This window comes from Protomyctophum parallelum (assembly GCF_964188405.1).
Source record: "Protomyctophum parallelum genome assembly, chromosome: 17".
In the NCBI taxonomy this organism is placed as follows: domain Eukaryota; kingdom Metazoa; phylum Chordata; class Actinopteri; order Myctophiformes; family Myctophidae; genus Protomyctophum; species Protomyctophum parallelum.
This window is the reverse complement of record NC_139719.1, coordinates 35,737,559-35,761,926: the sequence shown is the minus strand read 5'-3', so window position 1 is coordinate 35,761,926 and position 24,368 is coordinate 35,737,559. Positions and strand designations below refer to the sequence as shown.

General features: G+C 41.3%; 2 protein-coding genes across 6 annotated transcripts; one reads left to right on the top strand and one right to left on the bottom strand.

Annotated features, from left to right (window-relative positions):
- Positions 1 to 489: 489 nt before the first annotated feature.
- luc7l (LUC7-like) lies at positions 490 to 13,227 on the bottom strand. 4 transcript variants are annotated; one of them, XM_083787916.1, is made up of 11 exons: positions 12,998 to 13,227; positions 10,554 to 10,624; positions 9,267 to 9,361; positions 8,822 to 8,920; positions 8,619 to 8,729; positions 7,140 to 7,283; positions 6,804 to 6,980; positions 6,438 to 6,526; positions 4,252 to 4,284; positions 3,193 to 3,360; positions 490 to 1,792 (listed from the first exon to the last, which is right to left on the bottom strand). In XM_083787916.1, the coding sequence occupies exons 4-11, from the start codon at positions 8,915 to 8,917 to the stop codon at positions 1,663 to 1,665; spliced, it is 948 nt and encodes a 315-aa protein (XP_083644042.1). In that variant the 5' UTR covers positions 8,918 to 8,920; positions 9,267 to 9,361; positions 10,554 to 10,624; positions 12,998 to 13,227; the 3' UTR covers positions 490 to 1,662. The 4 variants fall into 4 exon arrangements, with proteins under 4 accessions (XP_083644042.1, XP_083644041.1, XP_083644040.1 ...); XM_083787915.1 differs by having other exon boundaries at positions 9,267 to 10,244; positions 12,998 to 13,019; XM_083787914.1 differs by lacking the exon at positions 10,554 to 10,624 and having other exon boundaries at positions 12,998 to 13,194.
- Positions 13,228 to 13,897: 670 nt separating this feature from the next.
- Positions 13,898 to 22,411, top strand: fam234a (family with sequence similarity 234 member A). 2 transcript variants are annotated; one of them, XM_083788286.1, is made up of 13 exons: positions 13,898 to 14,058; positions 14,741 to 15,030; positions 15,406 to 15,516; positions 15,711 to 15,893; positions 16,668 to 16,792; positions 17,355 to 17,487; positions 17,709 to 17,841; positions 17,943 to 17,999; positions 19,152 to 19,295; positions 19,404 to 19,485; positions 19,804 to 19,956; positions 20,194 to 20,296; positions 20,919 to 22,411. In XM_083788286.1, exons 2-13 carry the CDS (start codon positions 14,760 to 14,762, stop codon positions 21,128 to 21,130), a joined length of 1,707 nt encoding a protein of 568 aa, XP_083644412.1. In that variant the 5' UTR covers positions 13,898 to 14,058; positions 14,741 to 14,759; the 3' UTR covers positions 21,131 to 22,411. The 2 variants fall into 2 exon arrangements, with proteins under 2 accessions (XP_083644412.1, XP_083644413.1); XM_083788287.1 differs by lacking the exon at positions 17,943 to 17,999.
- The last annotated feature ends 1,957 nt before the right edge of the window (positions 22,412 to 24,368 follow it).

The following is a 24,368-nucleotide window of genomic DNA, read 5'->3' as shown; positions in this document are numbered from 1 at the left end:
ACGATGCAAGTTGGAAATGCATGCACCACCCAGATATGTCTGTCTCCCATTTATGCACATATATGGAGTTCTTTGTTAGGCATGCCCAAATATGGAGTGTTGAACACTGAACAGGCAAGCTCCATATATGGACGCTGGGCAGGGGCCGGGCAGAGGCCTTTTTGGGGCGGATCTGGACAACCGTGGGTCCGACCGACTCAACACCGGGCACTGTACCCCCAGCTGTGGCGTGGAACATGGGTGTCGAATTTGAAGTCGGTTGTTCTCGAGTTACGTGAATTACACAGAAGTACAGAGACTTGGTGCATTAGATAGATAATGATATATATTAGATAAGTGTCGCTAATATTTGGCAAGATTTTCATAATTTAATTCAAAACTACATTGACCCTTCAGGGAATTTTGTTGCATAAGTTACTTATTTTCCTTCCACGTAATTTTCTTCAAACAAGTGAGTCCTGTGGCAAGAAATGGCATGAACAGTAAAAATTAAAAGGCTGGGCTTTTTATTGAGGCTTCAAATAAAGTATTCCAGCAAACAAGTCTACAGAGTTCACACATTAGGTCAAGAAATGCATCGATTACATTTTTCATACATTTTTGGGGAGGCCGACACGTTTTTATTGAATAAATTGCACAAGCCATTCCAATTAGTTTGAATATAGGAAATGACTAAAGTAGCAGGTGTTTTAATAGGATTTCAAAGATGGGGATTTTCTTTTATGACAAGGAGAGCAAATAATTTCTCAACCCACTTATCACATTTCTCAACCCACTTATCACATTCCATGGCTAACATGTTATAATACAAATTTCTGAAAAGGGACAAATTGTAGGAAGAAGTGTCTGCCACCATTTCCTAGAAAATAGTTTCAAGCCCCATACTAAACTGGCCGAACTCTCAAGGAAACATTCTCTTCAGAACCAGCAACCGGGATTCCTTTACATTTTCTAAAAACAAATGGGGCTTCACTAAAATAACATAATTGAAACAAAATATAAGTGGACATTGGAGATCTGCAGTCTCGATTTGCATGTGGACATTCAAGCCATGCAGTGCGGTTTCAACTGCTCCATGACACACTGATGAAATAAATGGGCCATAATAAAAACCATGTTCTATAAGCCAATTCAGATACATGGTAATCAGGATAACAAAACAACATTTACAGACGAGTGGTTCTGTATAAAAAAGATAATGGATCATGGACGTTTTAAAGGTCTCTCCAATAGCCAATGGGTTAACGCTTACTCCAAGACAAATCTCAATATTTCGAATTGGCTTCAGGGCAGGGTACTTTCACAAATAAAAGACATAGCATGTACTGAATATAAACCAGCCCCCGATTCACAGATGTGTGGGCAAAGTTACATTTCACCATCGACTAACCCTCATCTAACGATAACCCTCATTATACTGTATATCCAGATGCTAAATAGAAGGCATATAATATTTCAAGTGATGCAGTAAATTACCGTAAGTATACAAAGATTTGACTGGAGTCGCAGTCAAAGAAAAGAACAAACAAAATGGGGGTCAAGTTATACAATAACAGTCTGCAATATAAAGTTATCATTCAAAGAGATGCGTGGATGGATAGATAATATACAGGTATGTATGCGAGAGACAGGTGGTGGTTTTGGGTTTAGGTGGATGGAGTTTTAGAGGTCTCCCGCATCCTTATCATCCGTCCGGCGAGAGTCTGACCTGCCGTTCACGCCATCCTTCCGGTCGCGGTCAGGCTCCCTGGATGACCTGTCTCTGGAAGAGCGGTCTCGGTCCTTGGATGACCTGAGAAAAAGTATTGATAAAAAACACGAACATAAAATATGATCCGTGGCTATTCAAAAATAGCAAACTTTTTAAACTCAAATCTTTACTTCTGGAGGTCCCTGGAACAAAATATTGAGGTGGTACTTCATTAGACCCCTTGGTGTGGTTGTTATGTGCAATGATGTCTTACATTTTTATTTAGTAGAGTCTGAAACCTTGACAGTCAAACGTGCCAATCAAATAAATTGCTATAGTGACACTTTCTTTTATCATTTTTATCCCACGATTTTGCAACTCATTTTTTTATTTAATCCTGGGCGCTACACTTCCTGGGGGGGCAACGGACTGACCTCATGCTTCCTTCTGTACATGAGAAGTTCAAGCTGCTTCTTTTCACCTGACAGAGGAGAGTTTCCCCGGTTGGACGTAGCGCGTGGAAAGAACATGTTATTCCGACCAGTTCCTTTCCCCTCCATCAGGCACCCCGGCTGGCCAGGGGGAGGTAGTTTAGAGACTAGGATTACTGCATGTTTTTGTGAGGGTACCTACACGGGGAGAACATGCAAACTCCACACAGAAAGGCCATCCCCCCCTCGGGTATGGGCACTGATGACACAGAGGAGAGAACACGCCCCCATTCCTTCAATTAGAAGCTTTTACTCTGAAACAACCCCCCCCCCCGGGAAAAAATCCGGGAAAAGAAACTGAGAAATATTTTGCTAGCTTACCTTGGTCTCGAGACTATTATATCACTAGAAGCTCCAAAGCATTCATATTTTGAACAAGAGGCATGTTGAAGTCAGAAATGATGCGCTTAGTATATCCATCAGATCAAAACTACGGAGAGCGCCCTAGATGAACAGGTACGAGGCATTCTGCCGCGCTAACAGCTAATCGAACGGTAAGCTAATATGAAAAGCGAAGCACTGTGGCCGAGAGTCGGACTGAAAAAGAAAATTACAAAAAAAAGGGGAAAAAAATCTGAATATTCTCTCCTCGCATTGAGGATGCGCTAGGACGTGTACACACGTCCAATGCATCCCTCGATTGGATTCCCTAGGACGTGTAGACACGAAACGGTTAATTAATTGGTGGGCATGTCCACATAAAAACGACATTTTAATTTTAAATTGGGCTCAGGTCTGAATGGGTTAAAGAAACTGTGTCTGTGTGTATTATTTTTTTAAAGGTTGCAACACGTGATTTTGAGAATTGATTACTCTGACAATTATTTAATGCCTATGTATGGCAGTGGTGCCGAATATTTACAACAATAGAACTTTAATATATTATTTATTTTCTTAATCGAATTAATCAGCCCCAACAATAGTCTCTATACAGGTATATGGATGAGAGTAGGAGAGAAATCTCACTGCAATGAACATGAGACAGTTTGTGCTTGTGCGAGTGTCTTTTACTTGTTTCTGGAGTCATGGGTGTGGCTTTGGTGGCGGCTTTGGCTCCGGGAGCGTGAGCGACTGCGGTGGCGTCGCCTCCTCTCCCTCTCCTTGGAGCGTGACAGGGAGCGGCGTCTGTCCCGTGACGTGGAGCGCGAGCGTCTCCTCTGCCGGTCACGTGAACGAGACCTGAGAAAAGAGCACGTGTTATTATTTAGCACCGGAATTTGTATCCATATTTTTGTGTATGGAAACCAAAAAATACAAGCTGGAGATTGAAATCACAGTGGAGCAGCATTTGAATGAAGAGTCTTTAGTCACAGTTATGAAAAAGAAAGTTTGAATTAAATATTTTGGCTGACATTACACTACAGTTACTGAGCATTGCTGCTTCTCTTTTGTAAAAAAATAAATGTTTTGTTTCTCTTGACAATGACAATCACTAGTAAGCAAACATGTTGTCGTCTATATATTCTGCCAAATTTCTTTCTCCTTCATACTTTCACATACAACTTCATTAAAACTAACTTCAGCTTAATGGGAAACTTATATAAATATTATATTTTTTATTTTGTTTTCTAAAGTTGTCAATCAGATGTATTTGTTTGCAATTACACAAATTGTCCATGGGATGGAGACATACACCTCTACAAAGTCCCATACAATAGCAATAGCCTGTCACCATGATTAGCCATGTGACACTACCACATTATTCTACTATACTCCATAACACTAAAGCTGTATTTATCCATGATTTAGCATTAATCCAGATGATATAGTAGCATAATAGCATTTAATAACATAGCCGTTTGGTCAATACATTCTAGCATCTATATTCATTAGTATCTTAAGACCCTAATGGTCAGACCATGAACCCAGTTATACTATATTTCTCAAATGTTATGAGACACTGATGTACGACAAAATATAGAATATGAGCCTAATCAATTTACTCAATTATAAAACAAGAAGAAAATATTTGATAGTTGCAACCAAACAAGTTGACAAGATGGCGTATCTCTCTTCACCACTGACACCGCTACAAATGATTTAACTGTTTTAGATAGTTAATGTACTAACCTTTTCTCTTTCTCTTTGCTGCTTGATCTTGTACTGTGAAAAGAAAAGAAAAAAAAGATTAGGCCTAATAAAAAAAAACTTTGGTTTCCGGTTGCCGACCGACTCTATTAAATATGCGCGACTCATATTATTTTATTGGCATTTGGTGAAAAAAAAAAAAAAAAAAAAAAGAAGCTCAGAATGCGACCGATTAAGACCCAAAAGGTCTTTATTAAAATTAAAATTATCTTTGATGAGACCATTGGGACGCGCAAAGTCAAAATAAAGTTTTCTTTCGTCTAAAATATCACGTGCGCAAATGTTTTGGAATGCGTCATCGCGAGGAGACGCACAACACAACAGTGACAACATACAGCATGGACCTGTGCACGGTGTCTGTGACTGTCCACTGCCCGTGCAAAGCACCGCCACAGATCATACGATTGAGTACAAAAACATTTGAAGACATAATTAAGGAGGTGAAACCGTGCCGGTGTCGGTTTAAGTCCGCAGAAGGGAGACACGACCGAGCGGATAAATGGACTATCATCTCAGCCGACATACTCTCCCCCCCCACCCTGGAGCCTCTAGGCGCCCAGGCTGGGTGCGTGCTGGGCATGTTTGACTTTCGGTATCTATAGCCCTGAGATGCGAGGAGGAGGAAACCCATTCGGCTCATGCTTCTACCCCGTCAGAACGTTAGCTAACGTTAGCTTAGCCCCATATATGTGCTCGGAGCTACAGAATGAGCGTAGGGAGAGGAGAGGGCACATATGGGGCTAACGTTAGCTATGTTTTTGTCTTTTAATAACTAGCACTATAGCTATGTTGATGCCAGCAACACGTTCTAACTTTTTATGTCAAAACATGAATGGGCGTAGGGAGAGGAGAGGGCACATATCATATATGGGGCTAACGTTAGCTATGTTTTTGTCTTTTAATAACTAGCACTATAGCTATGTTGATGCCAGCAACACGTTCTAACTTTTTATGTCAAAACATGAGCTGGAAAGCAGAGGTTGTTTTACGTTAGGTGGGTTGTTGCTGACACCACCGTTACCTAAAACTGGATGGCCAATAAATGAAGTACACGTGATTTCACAATGTTTACAAGCATGAAAGATTCATGCCACCCCAAAACACAGGCGCAACTAAATAAAATAGGGGGCTTGCAAATGTAGTCTTAGACCTGCCATGATTCCACAGTTCAAATGAACTGAGTTGCAGGCAGGAGGAGGGGCAGCAGTTTGACGTGACTGTGCATTTCATTACTGTCAGAGCCTTCTAGTTACTGTAAGACAGTACAATTTACAATTTAGGCATTTATCAGACGCTCTTAATCCAGAGCGATTTACATTAAGCAAGAACAAAAAGCATGGGAATACATCACATAAAAATAATTTATCATGAAACATGCATATTAAGTATTCAACCAGTGTGTGGACATTCTATTCAAAGTTTTCAAATGTTTAGCTGTAGGCATGTAGACGTAGTGTTATGTGTACTTGAACCATTCATTATTTAAAATATGGTATTTCAGGCAAATATTGAAGTTATTAAAAAAGAAGCCTATCCATCATTGCCGTAGGAAAAAAAAAAGTTTAAAAAAAATCCTCTCTACCCATCCTTCCCACGAAAAAAAATAAAAAAATAAAAAAAATTCCTTGCTACCCAACTTTCCCACGAAAAATAAAATAAAAAAATAAAATAAAATAAATTCCCTACCTACTCAGCCCAAAAATGACAGCCAATCGGAAACCAAAGTTTTTTTTTTTTAGGCCTTACATAAATTTGCCAGTAAACCATCCAACACACTCAGTAATACCAGACGTTACAAGTAAGACGCGCAAACGCGGGAAGCGAACGCAGCTCGTGTGTGTGTGGTTGTGTGTGTGTGTGTGTGTGTGCTACAGCTGCGCCCTGTGTGTGTGCTACAGCTGCGCCCTCTGGTGGCGGGCGGGTGGTGTAACAGCGTGACACACACACACACACACACACAGACATTCAGCCCTTGCTGTCATAGTAAGTGGCTCACTGCGTTCGCAACAAACCAGGACATCAATATGAAACTCTGCTGTAATATTACGGCTTCACCTATAATTGCCATTTTTGGTACATTTTGTTGTGGTTCAAAGCACCATGCTCACTTACATTAGAAATCTACCGGTATATAAATAAATAGTGTTCATAAAATGTGTTGTACCCACCTCTTCTTCAATTTCTCCTCTTTCTCCCTCTCTTCTCTCCTCTTCAGGCGGTCCTGGTTTCTCTGCTCCTGCTTTACCAGCACAGTTTTCTGTTCCAAGATGCAGAAACAGTGATGGTTGGTTGGTTCAGATATCAAGCTGTACGTTTGATCATGTGTACATACCCAGACTTCAGAGAACACTCCTTTAAATTTATGTTTATGATGAACCAACTCATTACACCTTTTTACTAATTTAACCATCGGCAAGTACTCTAACGGCAAGCGTTAGAGTACAACAGTAGTCGTAGTAGCCATTGAAAAAGTAGTAAGAATCTTTGATCCCAGACAACAAAAAGATGTGGGGACATGCTAGACTAGAGCATACCTTCAGCGCATCCAGTTTCTCTCTGATCTGAATGAAGCCCAGGTGCAGTTTCCCACCAAAGTGGTCAGCCAGGCGACGGTCGTTGTCATGGAGACCCAGGTAGGCGGAGCAGACCTCACACACCCGCAATTTCTGCTGCTGGAAACTGGAAGCAGGCATGGAATTCCTGTACTCTTCCTGAGAGGGCATGGAAATTATAAGAGGTTACATTCGTTTGCACTTCAATGTCCCCATAGCATGGAGGGGATGTCACTACAGAGACTAAAAGACTTGGCTTTTGTGTACCAGCGTTGTATATAATAAGATAAGTTATGTTATTCCAGAGCACCCTCTCACCTCTGCATCCTTTTTTTTGGTGCGGACCTTCTCTACTTCCTGCAGGACCTTCTGGGCCTCTTCCACATTGCCTTCAGCACCCAGTTGCTCAGCCTTGGCCAGGAGCTTCCCGATCTCCTCATTCAGCTCGTGGACCTTCTCTGCCTGCAAAGTAAACAAAATGCCATGGGCAATTATTCATGAAATCCAGTTTTAACACATTTCAAGCAACACCATTTTCAATCAATACAATTCAATGCTTCTTTTACCAAACATTTAAAGAGGCAGATTTTATTTTATTTTTGAGTGGTGCAACCACTCCTACAACCAGCAATGTCCGTGTACCCAGCGGGCGCACTAACGGAAGAGAGATTGAACGAGATTAAACATGTCTTGAGTCGGACTCCACCCAAGGACATTATGATTATGTGGTCAGCATAACTGGTTGAGCTACCAGGGCAGCTACAGTATATGAGACTACACCTAATTAACTGAAAGACATTGTGGTCCATTATTGCAGACGGGGGTACAAGATATAACTTGTATACCGGAGAGAAAGTCACAGAGAAAGACGTGGTTTGACCGTCTCTAACAATAATATTAGAGCATGCATTCTGAAAGAAAAAAATCTGCACACTTGTGTTTTTTGCATTGAACATTGGAACGTTACCATTTGTATTTCTGTTTGCCTTTTAGGCTTTGTAATCACAAAATGCACAGTGCAGGTATGACAATTAAAAATAACTTAAATATACAAAGAAATCACTGACACATTTAATCGTTTTTTTATATTTTTCTCTTTCCAAAAAAAAAGAAATCTACAAAAATAGCGTAAATAGTTGATCTGCTATTTCTTTTTTTTTTTTTTTGATATTTTTTTGCGGCTTACGCCTTTATTGATTTTTTAAGGGATAGACAGTAGGCTGACAGGAAACGGGAGAGAGATGGGGGGATGACATGCAGTAAAGGCCGTGTCGGGTCCGGGAGTCAAACCCGCGGCACACTGCGACTGGATTACCAGTCCGGTGCCCAGACCGTTACGCTACGGCCTGGGCCTGATCTGCTATTTCTACTTTTTTTTTTAATGTATGGACATTTTTCACCATGGAAACGATTGGCCATTATGCAAAAATGTGATTATCTCAAATAATTGTGATCAGGCGATTATGTAATAATCGAGACAGGCCTTTCAGCATGTAAAGTAGTGCATAATCAAACTCACAATGCTTCACCAGCTTTTTTGCATGCTTTGCAGGGACACATCATACCTGCATACTTTGCATGATGATGGCCTGGAGTGAAACGCTGATCAAACGCTGTACCAAAAATATCCATACTGCCCCACCTATATAATTGGGCTGATTTCCCATAATTAGCTAAAATTAAAAATGCAAATAAGAGTCTGGGTTTCACTTAACTTGTAGATTAGAAGACCATATTTATATCACACCCCAGACTGTTAGGGTCTTCATGGGATTGCCTAGAAGTTACAACTCTTACCTTAGCAGCCACTTCAGCACTGATCTCTTCTTGGGTCTCAGCCAGACGTTTCTTCGCTAGTTCTGTCCTCCGGTCGCAGTCTGCGATAAAAGATTCCAAGTGATCCACCGCCTTAGGAGGGAAAACAAAAGAAAAAGAGATGGTTAGATTCTGATACCACCATTTATATTTGGGGAGATAATTACTAATAGGACACTACTTACATCAAGCTCAAAGAACAGATCCCTATCCTTGGAGGCAATTTCATAATCTGCCCGAAGTGCCAGGTCGTGGATCTTTGAGCACTCTCCCAGGTCCATACGCTATCAACATGTGTAGTGTACACACACGAAAAAACAATTACAAAACACAATTGGGAAAGCTATGTGCTGGAAAACGACTTCAGAAATTAATCACATCATTTACAACAACAACAAAAACTTCTGTTGCACTTTTGTGATAATTTCCTCCCACACAATAAATCTATTGATTGTCCTGGCTATAACCAAACAAGTAAGGCATGCATGAGTGCTGTATACAAACAAGTCTGTAGCATACGGTTTTTTTAGGTCACATTTGAGATCCATTGACCTCAAATGTCCAACATCTTTCAGAAGGTTAATTTCAATAAGCATATTCAGACCTCAGTGTTTGCTTACTAGTACTTACAGTTCCAGACAGGATGTCATGAGGACAGCAGTTCAGCAGATGGCTTTTGCAGACCCGCTCGTCTGAGAACTTGACCCTCTGACGCGTCTCGTCCCCTGAAACAGTCCAAAAACAGCAGATGAGAATGACCTCACATACTTGGTAGTAGGAGCGAGGTATCCAATGATTTCTAGTCTGTTACTGTGCTCGGACTACGGCAAAGGGGCAGAAATTTTTAAATGTGACTAACACGTATATTTTAAGATCTTCTGTCCACCGCATAGGTGAAAATCCATACACTGGGTGTCATGTCTGAATGGAAGGTTCCACAATAGAGGAAATTTACACTTGCATTACAATGTACCGTCAGTAACAAACCAACCGTTTCTGCTAGCCTACATCGGGGACTACTAATGATGTCAGTAATGTGACCACTGACCAGCTTACGTTAGGCAGATGGACATACTGGACCTGGTCTAGGATATTGCCTGACAGTCTTGGTGCTTACCTCAGCCAAGCCTCTCTTCATAAATAATGTGTAACATTAGAGCCTCTACTACTAAGTTTAGCATGTGGCCATGTGAGAACAGTTGAACATTACAGAATTAGGCTTGGGATCAAGTAGATAGATTCTAAATCACAGTATGGGAACATCACTGACAAATTAACAACAGTGTGGCTCTGTCTGTGATGTATATCAATGGAATCTTTATGCAACAGCTGTAACTTTGACTAGATGGAGGGGAAAAAGACCTTGCTTATAGAAAATGTGTAAGAGGTGTAAACATTCCAGAATATTTCCTCCAGCCAAGTCAGTCCTTTACTGATATGGAACATTGAAAAGAAAACAAATATGAATAAAACCAAGGAAAAAAGTTAGTTTATACACACTGCGATCTGCACCATATACTGTACCCATCTGCATCTTCAAGACCTCAGCTGCAGAATTTTAAACCCGCTGTAGGAAAGTATAAATGGGAACTGTTTTCTTGCCCATACCTGTGGTAAGAAGTTGGGAGTCATACACAAGTCAGATTGTAAATGATCTGTGCAAAGTTTTTTTTTTTTTTTTTTTTGATTGATGGCTAATATTTTCCTTTGAAAACAGACGTCTAAAAGGAACAATGAACTGCTCCTGTTCAGCGCGACCAGACGTCATAGCTCAGGCTGCATACACTACTCCAAATTGTAATTCTAGTGCCACTAGCCATTTGTGAGATATGAAATATAGACTACAAAAACTTCCGGAAGGCAAACATATTGTTTGGATATTCATCATAACAGCTTTAAAAATCATGTGTGACTCACGGCTCGATGAACATGAGGCTTTTCTGCAACTCCTTTGCAGATTGATGTAGGCTGGCAAAGATACACTGAACCTTTATGAATAAAATAAAGGGGCCACAATTGTTCAGTTTGTATGCAACATATGCATGGGAAGAATTTAATATTATTCTCAACACACATACACCCACAAACGCACAACACAAACTTGCATACTCTAATGAACTAATCTTAGCTTACTGAAGAGTCTTTCTCATCAATCTCTTGTTTTCAAGTGGGTTGGGCTATTAATAAAGTTTGACTTGCTCATGACCAGAGACTTGACAGCTGTATCTGTCTTTTAATGTTTGTATCCAAATAGCTGCTATAAGCAATTTCTGGATTTCATATACAATGAAATAAACCATGAACAGTTGACCATTATGTTAATATACGAATATACATAGTATATATATTGTTTTCACTGTGATCACTGATCAGGCAGGGCTGCCAGATGTGTAACAATTTACACTGCAAAATAAATATAAAAAGCCCAATGCACGATCATTTTGTCATATCACAAAAAGTCTGAATTGCATGAGTACCAAATCCCTTCCTGCTGATTCTGGGTCCGGTTTGGCCTTTCACAATAAGTCGGTCAATGTGACGGTTGTAACCATTGTGACCTGCATTTGCATAGATTCCAAGGTTTCAAGTTCAAACATGATATACATTCCACTTCTGTTTAGAGCTTCTATCCCGGTGTTACAGTTTGACTAGTTCCTGGTTCATCTGGTGCCCTGGGCTGGATTTGCGCGTGCATGAGCCGTTTTTCACAGCTGTCTCATGAAGGGGGCGGAGCTATCTTCTATCTTCTCGGAGCGGAGCTATCTTCTATCTTCTCATTAAATATCCATCCGATTGTTTGTGGAATCTCACTTGTATGAAACAGTGACAACATGCACTTATAAAACACAGTTAGAATGATGAAAATAAAAAATAAATGAAAATATCTGTGGGAAGTGGGATTCGAACAGTCTGAGTCTGAGTGAACCAAAATAACCTTGGAAGCTGTGCGCAAGCCACTACACTATGATGCGCTGACAACTGTTGTAGGAAACGATCTATTTGATCCTATGTGTGTCTGTCCCAGGCGTGAACTTGGTAACAGTATAGTCACAGCATGTCATTTCATCTTGTGACTCTGGTTTTTTAACAAATATAAGCACTCCGTTGAACTGATCAATGAATAGCTGTAGAAACAAGTCAATGATGTTGCTATAGTCACATCATGAAACACAAAGGGCCGATTCATAGTCCTATTTTTGAGCCGAATAAAAGTCTGTTTAATAGGCTCTGTTAAGCCTACACTGTGACGTCATTTGAGGTTCGGGGGGCGGGCCCCGTCCTAAAGTCGGCTCCTCGGTGCTACTGACAATTTCTGACGAGGCGAAATCATTTTCGGCAATACAGCGCTGAAACAGCGGTAAAATAGGAGTATGAATCGGCCCTTTGTGTTTCATGATGTGACTATAGCAACATCATTGACTTGTTTCTACAGCTATTCATTGATCAGTTCAACGGAGTGCTTATATTTGTTAAAAAACCAGAGTCACAAGATGAAATGACATGCTGTGACTATAGCCTACTGTTACCAAGTTCACGCCTGGGACAGACACACATAGGATCAAATAGATCGTTTCCTACAACAGTTGTCAGTGCATCATAGTGTAGTGGCTTGCGCACAGCTTCCAAGGTTATTTTGGTTCACTCAGACTCAGACTGTTCGAATCCCACTTCCCACAGATATTTTCATTTATTTTTTATTTTCATCATTCTAACTGTGTTTTATAAGTGCATGTTGTCACTGTTTCATACAAGTGAGATTCCACAAACAATCGGATGGATATTTAATGAGAAGATAGAAGATAGCTCCGCTCCGAGAAGATAGAAGATAGCTCCGCCCCCTTCATGAGACAGATGTGAAAGACGGCTCATGCACGCGCAAATCCAGCCCAGGGCACCAGATGAACCAGGAACTAGTCAAACTGTAACACCGGACAGTTGGCCATCTTTTTAAGAAGTCAGTGTCATATCATTTGAATTAAGCAGAGTCGCCTGCCGACAATAGGAATTGTAAGTTTCCTTTACTATCGGATCCATCGGTGTACAGAACCTCTCATTTGTTGTAGCGCTATCGGCGACTCGGATGGGAGGCTTATCTTATTACAAGCTGCTTGCAGGCCGATACTAAACATCACTAGAAAAACAGTAAAAACTCAGTGCTAGCTATAATGGACACAAACATTAAATCCAAAACCCTGAAGAGAACTGGCTAATTGGATCATCAGACATTGAAACAGCCGTCTGAAGTCCATCCATTCATGCAATGTTTGTCCACCACACGCCAACACAAGCGAGCCTTTGCAATGGCTCCATCTTTGCTAAGTGGCTAGCGCAGCTAGCACCGTGCTGCAACAACAACTCACCATCCCTCGCAGTTCCCATGAGTTGGTCGAGCAAAGCTCTCATTTGAGCCTGTGCAGACATTGCCGCGGGGTCTTACTCCGACGCGAAGAAATTCAAGATGCCAACAATGGGGTTTTTCCCCCTCGTATTTTAAACTGTGTGAAACGGGTAAGAAGAATGTTTTACTCCTCCAAGCGACAGCTGAACGTTCGCAGCTCCTTGAAGCCAGCCAGGACTCTCCAGCTTCCGTTTGTTGAATTTGCTATTGGGAAAATGACGTGACATCCTATTATGAAAGTAAATATCGTGTACCGTCAGATCACGCGAGACTACAACCTTTCTATTGAGCAGATACGGAAACTGTGTGTGTGTGTGTGTGTGTGTGTGTGTGTGTGTGTGTGTGTGTGTGTGTGTGTGTGTGTGTGTGTGTGTGTGTGTGTGTGTGTGCGTGCGTGCGCATTCATACGCGCTCGCGTGTCAAAATGTAATAAAAACTGTTGAAAATGGGGAAAGTATATACAGTTGGAGGCATAGATATAGAAAGCCTTTATATATATATCTATGGTTGGAGGGGGTACAGTATTTTGTAAACAGTTATGTCACATTGCGTAGTTAATAGTTATAGGCTATACATGTTATACAGGGTATAGGCCTACAGCTTTTCTTTTAAACAAATAGCAGCCTTTTTTTGCAGTCACTTTGGGATAAATAGCAGCATTTTTCTCAAGACTATTTTAAATACCGTAGTATACAAACTCCTCAAAGCCGACCCGAGATAAAATACTAGGCCAGGTTTCACCTGGCAAACCACCCCCCCCCCTTCAGATTTAAGATGTGTTTAATGTTTTTAAAAGGTATCAGCTCTGTTTTACATGGGCAAGTCACCGGATACGGTAGGCGGTCCACTGCACCGCGTCACGCGGTGTTTGTTTTGTTTACGCATCATGATCTGAGCCTGAGCTTCAAGCTCGAAGCTTGACAGTGGAGTAGGTTAGGTATTTGGCAGCTGTTTGTACGTAGGCCTGCTGGCTACTGGCTAGCCTTTGTAGCTTGCCACAAAGGACGGCAGTGGGGAAATAAAGTAAGTGAACATATGATTTTTAAGTTTAATTGGTGGAGATTTGGATCCCAGCCAATATTTGCGCTGTTCATGCTCATTTCATCTGTTGAATAAGTTAGTTGCAAAATTAGCTTGCTAACATAGCTAGCTAACCATCACCAAGTTTGTTAATCAGGCGAGTGTCAGTGGTCTTGGTCTACTGTACGTGAAAATATTTAAGTAATTTAGGTGGTAGAAATGTATTCGAGAGCCATAGGCAGCTGATTTGAGGGCGATGAATGGAGTGGGATACTGTCACTCCCCCCTGGCACTGGCAGCCTGGCTACAGAACAAATCATAGGTTTTGCTGGGACATGAGTGATAGTCATGGGTTGGTTGTTGTTTAGCTGAGAAATCTCTGGAGTCAGTGCTGGCACGTCTGAATAGGCTTCAAAACCACAAAGACTAGTGCAGTAGAACTAGCTGGATCTGCCACTGCTGTGATTTAGTATTTCCATGAATGCCAGTTATCACCAAAGGCTGGCATAGTGTGCATGGGTTTGTGGTCTTGAATAGAACTGACATGTTTTAACAGACTCCTTTTAGTGCTGCCATTCATAACCGTCAGCATTTATTCAGCGCAGAAGATGGTGATGATTTTATTATTAATGTTTTATTCTTGCACGCTAACCTCCATCTTTACTTCTTATTCCATGACGAGAAGCTCCATAGGTTCCACTACGATGGAGACCACTGACCATGCCACAGAAGCCGACCCCCTGAAGAGGGGGCAGGATGGTGCAGAGGCTGGAATGGCACCATCAGCCACTGAGCTGAAGAAGAAGGGCTGCGGAAAAGGCTCAGGCTTTGCCAATTTAACCCATTGGAGGACTGCAATTTTCTTTCTGTCGCTGTTCCTCTGCCTGACCATCGTGTTTGCATTCTCCTTCATCATTCCTTGTCCTGTCAGACCGCAGTATCTCACAGCCTGGAACAGGACATTCCCCCAAGCAGGTGAGGAGACGTAGCAGAGAGGACTACCAGAACTTTCACCTCAAAACACAGTCGCCTCGGGCATACACAGCCGGCGTAACTGCTCAGGCTGGTATTCCTAAACCTCAGTAAACTATGCCTAAACCGTTAAACCTAACATTATTCCTATTTCCTAACCTTATCCTCAGTAAAAACAAATAGTAAATGGTGCATTTATATAGCGTTTTTATCCAAAGCGCTTTACATTACATTTACCCTTGCAAGGCACATCTGGAGTAAGGGGTTCAGATTCTTGCTCAGACCAGAGCTACAGCCATACATACACCCAAACACTGTATTGTTGTACTGAAATGTGCTCTGCTTCCTCAGCTGATTGTACTCTGTTCTCCATTATAGCCACCTATGATTTCCTCGCCTTTGAAGATGCTAGCAAAGACAAAGTAATGGACATCCTGTTTGTCCGCAAGGACAGAGAAGGCAATCAGAATGTTACGTGTGCTGGCAAGGGTATGGGAATATTATTCTAATCGGAATGTTTGCACATACAAGAAATGTGTTGTTGAGTTTCTGGCATGGTCAGATTTAATAGACCCTAACATGATAAAAGGGTTATGAAGCAAAGAGGTAACCATTGGCCAACATATCTGTTATATCAATAAGGCTACTGTGTGAAATGAATGTACACTCCTTTTATGTTTCAGATGTGGACTCGCCTTGTGTGTTTGTGACAGCGGTGTCGGGGACAGATGGAGAGACTTTGTGGGAGCTTCCGTTGGCACCTGAGTTCCACTGGGCGCAATGTGGTTTGGACATAGAGACAGACAGGGGCTGGCACTGCCTTGTGTCGCACTCTGATCAGCTCACAGCCATTGACAAACACACTGGTAAGAGACTAATTCTGCTGTCTGTGTAATTTATACTTAAACCAGTTGTTCTCAGTTGGTTTAGGTTATACACTAAGAATGGAATTTTGTGTCGACCAAGTCAGGAACCAGTTGTTTGTCCATTATTCTGTCAAAACATCTAATTGAGGAACAATGCTTTCAACAAATCTCCCACTACTCCTGTCATTGTATTTTAGGATGATTTAATCCTTAATCACCCACTGACTCAGTTCAACATGCCTCACTTCCTGCCACAAATATGTGTAGTCACCGTGACAGATATAATGATGAACTGCATCATTCTTGTTCAGCTGAAATTAGAAGAGGAGAAAAACAAGCACTTTCAGTCTGAATATGCAGTTTATTGGGTGCACGGCTCACAAGATTATCGTTTTCAGTGTTGCACCCAGTGTCCCAGTGTCCCCCCTATAAAGCTGTCAAAATTGTTGCATCTTTCATACACACTGATGAAGGCTTGATGCCGAAACGTGTCTGTGTTGATTTGTCTGATTGTCCGTGCTGCATGATGAATTAAAAGTACCAGAAGGACTTCGGAGTGCTGGGTATTTCTTGTGCTGTTATGTTTCCTGATAATATCTTGATCATGGTCAGGCCATTCTATCTCTGACAAGCTCCCAACATTTAGAATTTTAAGGAAAGTTATAATAAATATTGCAAAGAACTCCTTAGATATTGTAAGTCACCGGTGATAACAGTGGTAGGTAAGTGCCTTGAATGAATGTAATGTAAATGTGCTGTCTCTGATTTGTATAGGTACTGTCAGGTGGCAACAGCCTCATCCTCCAGGGTTGAGCAGCACTCTGCCTGTTCTCAGTATCCCTGACCTGGATGGTGATGGTGTCAGGGATGTAGCTCTGGTGGCCCCAGGAGCCATGAAGGTTAACAACACCAATCATTTCTCTCATTAGAGCTAGTTATGACCATAGGGATTCTGCCAGACCACTTCAGTCTCTAGGCACACCACCAAGACTGAATTGGTCAGCACTGAGACTAAACGTCAGACTAAATGTTTGCAATAAGAGCGTAATTGACCTGTAATATGCATATGTTTTGTTTTCACTATCACCAAGTGTGAACCCATAGGCATTTTGTATATTGTATCGCTATTGAGATATTTGCATGACTATTCAGGTATGACATTTATTTTGTTATTTGCAGCCCCACCTGTGCAAGCACATTCCAGTAGCACTACATTGTTATATTTTCATTCTTCCACTTAATGTCTTTTTACTTATTTATTTAGTTTTGTTTCAGTGTATTGTTTTGTTTTGTTCGTATTGTGTTGTATTTCAATTTAACATAATTATCATCCAATCTCTGGGAGTGCCTGGATGTGTGAAATTGCAAAGCATTGAGGACACTGGACAGTGTCTTCTGTCAGAGTATAAAACAACAGAAAAGCATCCATTCAGTATTAACTGTCTCTTGTCATGCCTGCAGACACAGCTGCTGATCCTTTCAGGGCAGACAGGGACCCAGGTTGGATCTGAGGTGCTTCTTGATTCAGCAGAGACAGACAGACATCTTCTGCACTCCACTGCCAAAGGTTCTCACTATGTACTGTTTCAGAGAGGTTAGTATCTGGCTGTCTGCTGGCAATTTAGTGCTGTTTTCCTAGGAAACAAATGAAAATCCCAACAATTACATTATGCTTTGCTTTTGATTTGCATTAATTTTGTGACAATTTGTATCTTGATTAGAATTCAACTGATTACAGTCTCCATTTCGACCATTGTGTATTAATGTTTGTATACAGTTGATGGCAGTATTGAGTTGTCCTGTATTTGCTCTCAGATACCGGCTTGTATGGCCTGGCCCTTTGGAGGATTGCTGCCAAGGCTAAAGCAGGCATAGAGACGGGCCTAAAAAAGGACCAACGCTGGGAAAGCAAAGCCAGTAACACCACTGGCCTTGTTCCTGTTTATGAGTAAGTAAGAGACTGTCACAAACCTCCATTAACCATAGATTGTTTGATGTCTTTATGTCTTTAGCCAGAGGCTTGTGTTGTTATCGTTGTTGTTCTTTTAGAATCAAGAAACAAGACTCCAGATTCAAGAAGGTTTTATATGTCACTCACTTATACAGGTAGTATAAGTAGCGAAATGTTGGTTCGGCATGTCCGCAAGACTGCAAAAACAGCAGCATGAAATACAAAGAGATAATACTGAGTTTCCAAGAAAAGAAAACGTAGGATAAACAAGGCAAAGCAGCAGTGATTTTTCAAATGGGCCCCAAAATAATTGGCAAAACATTAAATATAATTAAATATATATTTAAAAACAATAGGGTGCATTTTTTTAGTTTTCATATTAATACCAATAAATACAAACTTAATGTATACTACGTTGGTTCTGTTGATCCAAGCTGGAACACAATAATTGGTTGATAAATGTTTATAAAATATACATAATAAAATGCACACGGCCCACCCATCTGACCATAGCAGCCAAATGGCACTTGGGGTTAAGTGGTCAGTACATTTTGAGTAGGCGCCCTGACCCAGTAGAAACCACTGATACTATATATAGAAATTGTGATAAGACATATACATTCCTATGCATTGTCAGTGCTGTGTGCGGTAAGGCATTATGCATCTATATTATAGAAAGCATGTTTGCACCTTTACATTCGCTCCATTTTATTCATACATGCATTTCGGGTGTATGTTTACAGTCCATTTCTTGCGTTGTGTAGTAAGGCAGTGCATATGACTATTACTATGCCAGTGGCTCTCAAACATTTTTGTGTCAAGAGCCTGTAGATCCGCTATTTTTGGTAGTCGAATTATAAACTAGGGTTGAAGTAGTTAAACTGATTTTTATTGAGGACCCCTGGGGGTCCCCAGACCCCACTTTTAGAACCACTGTGCTACACCACGTCCTTTGTCCTTTTAAAGCACAAAGAACTGGAGAAGCACTAGATAAATGCTTATTGACCCAACGACACACAGTAAAGTCCTCTGGTCCATTTGAGGCTCTGTTCCTCAAATTTGGTGGTGACCTGTTAATGTGCTGGTAGACTAACTAAAAGCTGGTTGTAACGCAAATGCTTCTCTCTGTGCGTAAGATAGCAGTGCACCATGTTTGCTCCAGACCACACCTCATTTTACCAGCATGCCCATGGACGCTAGGCGCACGATCATTTGGTATTTGACAATGTGGGCGCTGTGTGTGTATAAAGAAATCACACCCGTGTGAACTGAGTGGTGCAACTGGTGGTGGTGATTCTCTCTGTCAGGTCACGCTCAATGAGACATGTGCTGATGATGGGGAAAAAAGACGATCCATCCGACCTGCTGCTGGTGACTGCAGAGGAAGTGGTACTGATAGATGGAAGCAGTTTGCAGCCGCTGTGGAGGATGAATACCAGCGCAGTGCTGAGGTACAATAGTGGATTCCCTCTTTTTAAAACTTTGATGGGTTTTAATGAAATACATACTCAGTGTTAGAGATTAAGGGAAATTAATAAGATATCTTCTCATTTATTCAGGGAGCCCTCCTTTGGTCACTTCAACAAAGATGCGATTCTTGATATAGTGATTGAGGAGGACATCGGAAATGGCACAAAGAGGGTACGTTGGGTTTATTACTTTGACACTCATTCACTGCTGGGTCAGAGACTGAGTGCCTGAGAGGAATAGCATGCATTATGTCCTACCAGTTAAACTCTTCACTGTCAGCTGCAGGCAAGTTATCTAGCACCCTCCCACATGACCAACTGTAGAGGTTAGCACTTAGCAGTGGCAGGGACTGCACTTGAGGGGAAAATTGGTAATAATTGGCAATGGTATTGGGTGGAAAAAACTAGAAAAGAAAATCAAAAAAAGGATATGGTAGAGCGGGTAGACAATCCGTGTGTGAATATGAACTTGTCTTTAATCTTTAATTAGTTGGCGATTCTGGATGGGGCATCAGGTGGTGTGCTGTGGGAAGTCAAGCTGATGGCCAGTGCCAACTCCCCTAGACCAGCCTCCGTCAACACCATCAACTCCTTCTCTGTGTTCATGTTCTGGGGCATGATGCCATCACAGACCAACACCTCTGTGAGTCCTCCTGGATTACACAGAAATGTTTCCAATCAAATAATTTAGAATTTCTAGGATATTACATAATTATCAAAGATTAAAATTTATTAAAGTTATTTAATTTATTATCATAATATCACGTTATGATTTCCTTATACCGGTAGTCTTTTTTGCCATTAACATATAAATTAGATGTTTAGTATTTAATGGGTCATAGATTTTGCTTGACACTGACCTGTTTTTAATGTTCTCCAGATACCACTGAATGAGGACCGTCGATCCTACATGCTGCATCCACACTATTCAAAAGTCCTTCTAGAGTCAACCAATATCATGGACCACATCATTGCATTTAAAGGTGAGTTTGATTACTATGTGTTTTCTTTTATTATTATTATTATTGATATTAACTCATTCTGGACAGGAACCCGTTTTGTTGTTTTAACTAAGCATTATGTTATACTTTAGCTATTGAAAAATAGCAGACCTACGAGCTTGTAGGTCTGCTATTTTTTTTTAATCGTGAAAATTTGGCACAAATCAGTGTCTTCCAATTCTCAAGCGGCTCAGGATTTAGAGCAGGTCGTCCAATGATCCCTGGGTCGGCGGTCCGAATCCCGGCTCCTCCTGTCCACATGTCGAAGTGTCCTTGGGCAAGATACTGAACCCTACTTTGCCTCCAATGAGTTGGTCGCTGTGAGCTTGCCACCATTGGTGTGGGAAGTGAGGACGCTGGCGCCGCTTCACCTCCCAATGTATGAATGAATGAACCATTGTAAAGAGCTTTGTGCACTTGGAAAAGCACTATAAAAATGCAATTCATTATTACCTCCTGAGCCACTGCCGCCCCTGTACACACCCAGCACATAGTCATGCGTAGTCTACACACTACTGTGGCAAATACCTTGCTCGACTGTTGACTATGTGCTGTGTGTGTACCGTATGTATAAAGTACAATATTTTATCTGTCCTTATCTCAGCTACATTGTTGGAGCGTGGGCGCCATGCCTGCTACATCCTGCTGACGGGTCCACCTGGTGAGGGAGCGGAGGGCACTGTGGCCCTCAGTAAGAGGAAGCTGAAGCAGGATGTCCCCAACAGCAGGGTACTACGCATTGGCACCGGGAGCAGCTCAGAGAGCAACGACGAAATTAAAGAGGTCTTCAACAGACTCCGCTTCAGTGACGACTGACGGCACCACTGTTTACATGTACCACACATCCATTCATGTGGCAACCAAAATAGCGTAGTAGCTATTTTGACATTGAACATAACAAAACACATGACTGTACATGACTGCCTTAAAACTGCTGTCAACCAAACCAATTCCCTTGTTGTTTAACATGCTCAAGTTGACCTGAAATTAGAATATGATTTTGGGCACCCGGTGGATCACCGAGTAAGAGTGCATACCACATAAATAAGGCTATACTCCTTCCCGCAGCTGTCCCTGGTTCAAAGCTGACCCGACCCGGGGCACTTTTCTGCATGTCAACCCCACACTCTCTGGCACCTCACTGTCCAAAATAATGCAAGATAATAAGGAAATTGGAATAGTATTTGTCAGGCATTAGTGCTTCATAGCATGCTGAATGTAGACATGCTGTTTTTAGGTCAACCTTATCTATTTTACTGTTTGCAGCACTAGACAACGCTATGGTGTCAGCGCTCAGACTGCCTTCTGACAATCACTTCACCGACTGCTGAAACTACACATCATTTGTTGAGATGACTTGATTTGCTTTATTGTTTCTTGCACTTTTGAGCGTAAATGCTCTGTTGGCAACACGTGTCTCTGAGAGAATAATATGAATATATGGATCTATGCAACTGATAGTTGCACTATGCTTTAAAAGGCAGACAAATCACGCCAGTACACAATGTCACTGTTCATAGTACACAATGTCACTGATCATGTGTGTTACAAGTAAGTTATGGCACCCTTAATGCACCCTTAAGTACACAAATAAGGGCTATAGTTTTATATTGGGTTGATTTCCTGGGACTAGACATAATGAGATTAAATTAGATGGTAGTAAATGTTAACTGATTGTTGGTATAATGGTACCAGAGGTTCATCATTGTGTATACAACTGAGTTGCATGTTTTTTATGGATTTTACATTCAGAGAAATGGTAGCCTTATACTGTAGAGGGTACTGTAGACTAGAGAATATAAGGTACTTCCTTAATCCAAGATGCTGTAACTAAGTATTTTGATGAACACTGTCAGAACTTCAAAACATGCTGAGTTATGCCTAAACAGCTCCTTCTAAAGGTTGGTCTGTTTTCTTACCCTTGAACATGCTTTTAAATTTGTGTGGGGTATTCCTTTTAATATATATTTTGGCATATATTAATATATTGAACCTGTGGAACAGGCTCACCAGCTGTACCTGTCTTTTCCTTCTGTTTTGACTAGATTTCTGTTTGAACTTTGGCAATAAATGAACTAATGTTACATGGTGGTTAAACTGGTGTCCAACTTGTAGATGTTATTAACTGTGCATCTAGTCTGGGTCCGCCCTGCATAAAGCATGCTGTAGTACTCTCCTGCTTTCCCCGCGAAGATGAAGATATCTTCTACCCACACAGCTGTGTGGCTATTGCCACGACAAAGCCTGCAGGTAGGAATGTCAAGGTTACGTTGTCTTCCAGTTGTCATTGAGGGCAACTTCCTCCATCTTTTTGTGGCAACACAAACATTAAATCTCATTGACAATGAAAGGATGTGGACGAGCAAATCGACTTTTCTAAACACTGCAACTGTTTTAATTCAGCTCGGGGCTGAATATATATATGTAACATTAAATACATTGAATATTCTTTTAACATTGTATCATGGTTAAAAGATAAGTTAAAAGTTGACAAATTAAATTCATGTAGCCTACTGTATATTAATTTTTTTTATTGGATGATGTACGATGATAAGAGCCATATTACTGTTTTTGCATTATCTATTTGAGGGGCACTCTCCCCTCCAATGTGTGGCTTTCAGAAATTACGTCATATGGCAGCCAAGTTATGGACTTTTGTTTGTTTAGGGTAGTGCCATAGAGTTGGGTAGTGCATGTGATCATTGTGATGTGACCTTTGGTTGGCAATGCATGCGCAGAAAGAAGGGCTATATCATGCCACGGAGCCTGGACGAGCAGACAGTCACGTAGCCACAAGTTACAACAGCTATCAGACGACCCGCTTCGAATGTTATCAACCGATAGGCTAGACGGAGTGTAATGTGTTACATATTAACCAGTACGAGCTGGCCATGATGACGCACACTGCCATTAGCAGGGTCTGCGATTATTGCAGAACGTGGGTTTTGCAATTTGCATATATACATTCACGTCCCGGCTGACTTCAGCGCAGCAATATGTGGAGTGTCTGCTGCTGCTGTACAGTAGGCAGAAACAATAGGACATAGTGTCAGTATATGGATAATGGAGAGATTACTTGACCTCGCGTTATCCTCTTTGTAAAAGCATAATGGATTGTAAACGGTTACGGAATATGGAAATGCAGCCTGTCAGTGGTGGTCACAATCCCTGCTTTATTTAGTAGGCTATAGTGATGGACTGCATGTGCTTTGTCACTGTCAGACCATGAGTTGACCATGATGAATGACATGTGCAAATATAAGGAATAGAAGCGTGCCAATTGCCAATATTAACTTGACATTTTTGACTAACCATAGGCATGAACACGTTTAGTTAGTCGCTCCATTGCGCCCCCGTGCGACAGGTGCTGTCGGGCCAGCATGGTCGGGCAGCGGTTATTTTTCGAAAGCAGTCTACATTCCTGGTTAAGAGTAGTAGGCTAATTTAGATATACGCTAGAGCCAGGCAGATGTGATGGTTTAATTAGTAAGCTACCGTAGGCCTACGTCTTCTAAATAGATTGCACAATTTAATTAAATAGGCCTACATACAAACGTGCTGCTTTTTACACCTTAATTGCTTCCACACCACACTATATGAGCATGATAAAAAATAACGAATATATTTTCTTTATGCTCTAAGTAAAAGAGGCTACTGTCTAAGTTTTTGTGGAGTGCGAGTCCTTTTCTGCCAGTTTTCCTTTATGCATTGAATTTGAGACCACCGCACACAGTTTACCGTGGAGTGGACTGATATCAATTCAAGGCAAGCAACAAGAAAACCTGCATGGAAGGCTGGAACAGGTGCTCTTGATTTGGACATCTCCAAGGACAAGGAGCGAAATTAGCATACACCTGTGACATATGTCACATTGTTTATCTAACTTTAGACTATACGGCTATACTCTAGATATTTCCGCCTTTGTAATATTGTGCATAGACTATATTAACTATACCCATACTCTATTTCCGTCTTTGTGTCATATGCAGTGTGGATACAAAATAAAATGTAAAAAATAAAAATAAAAACATTTGTGAAGTTTTGCAGCCGTATG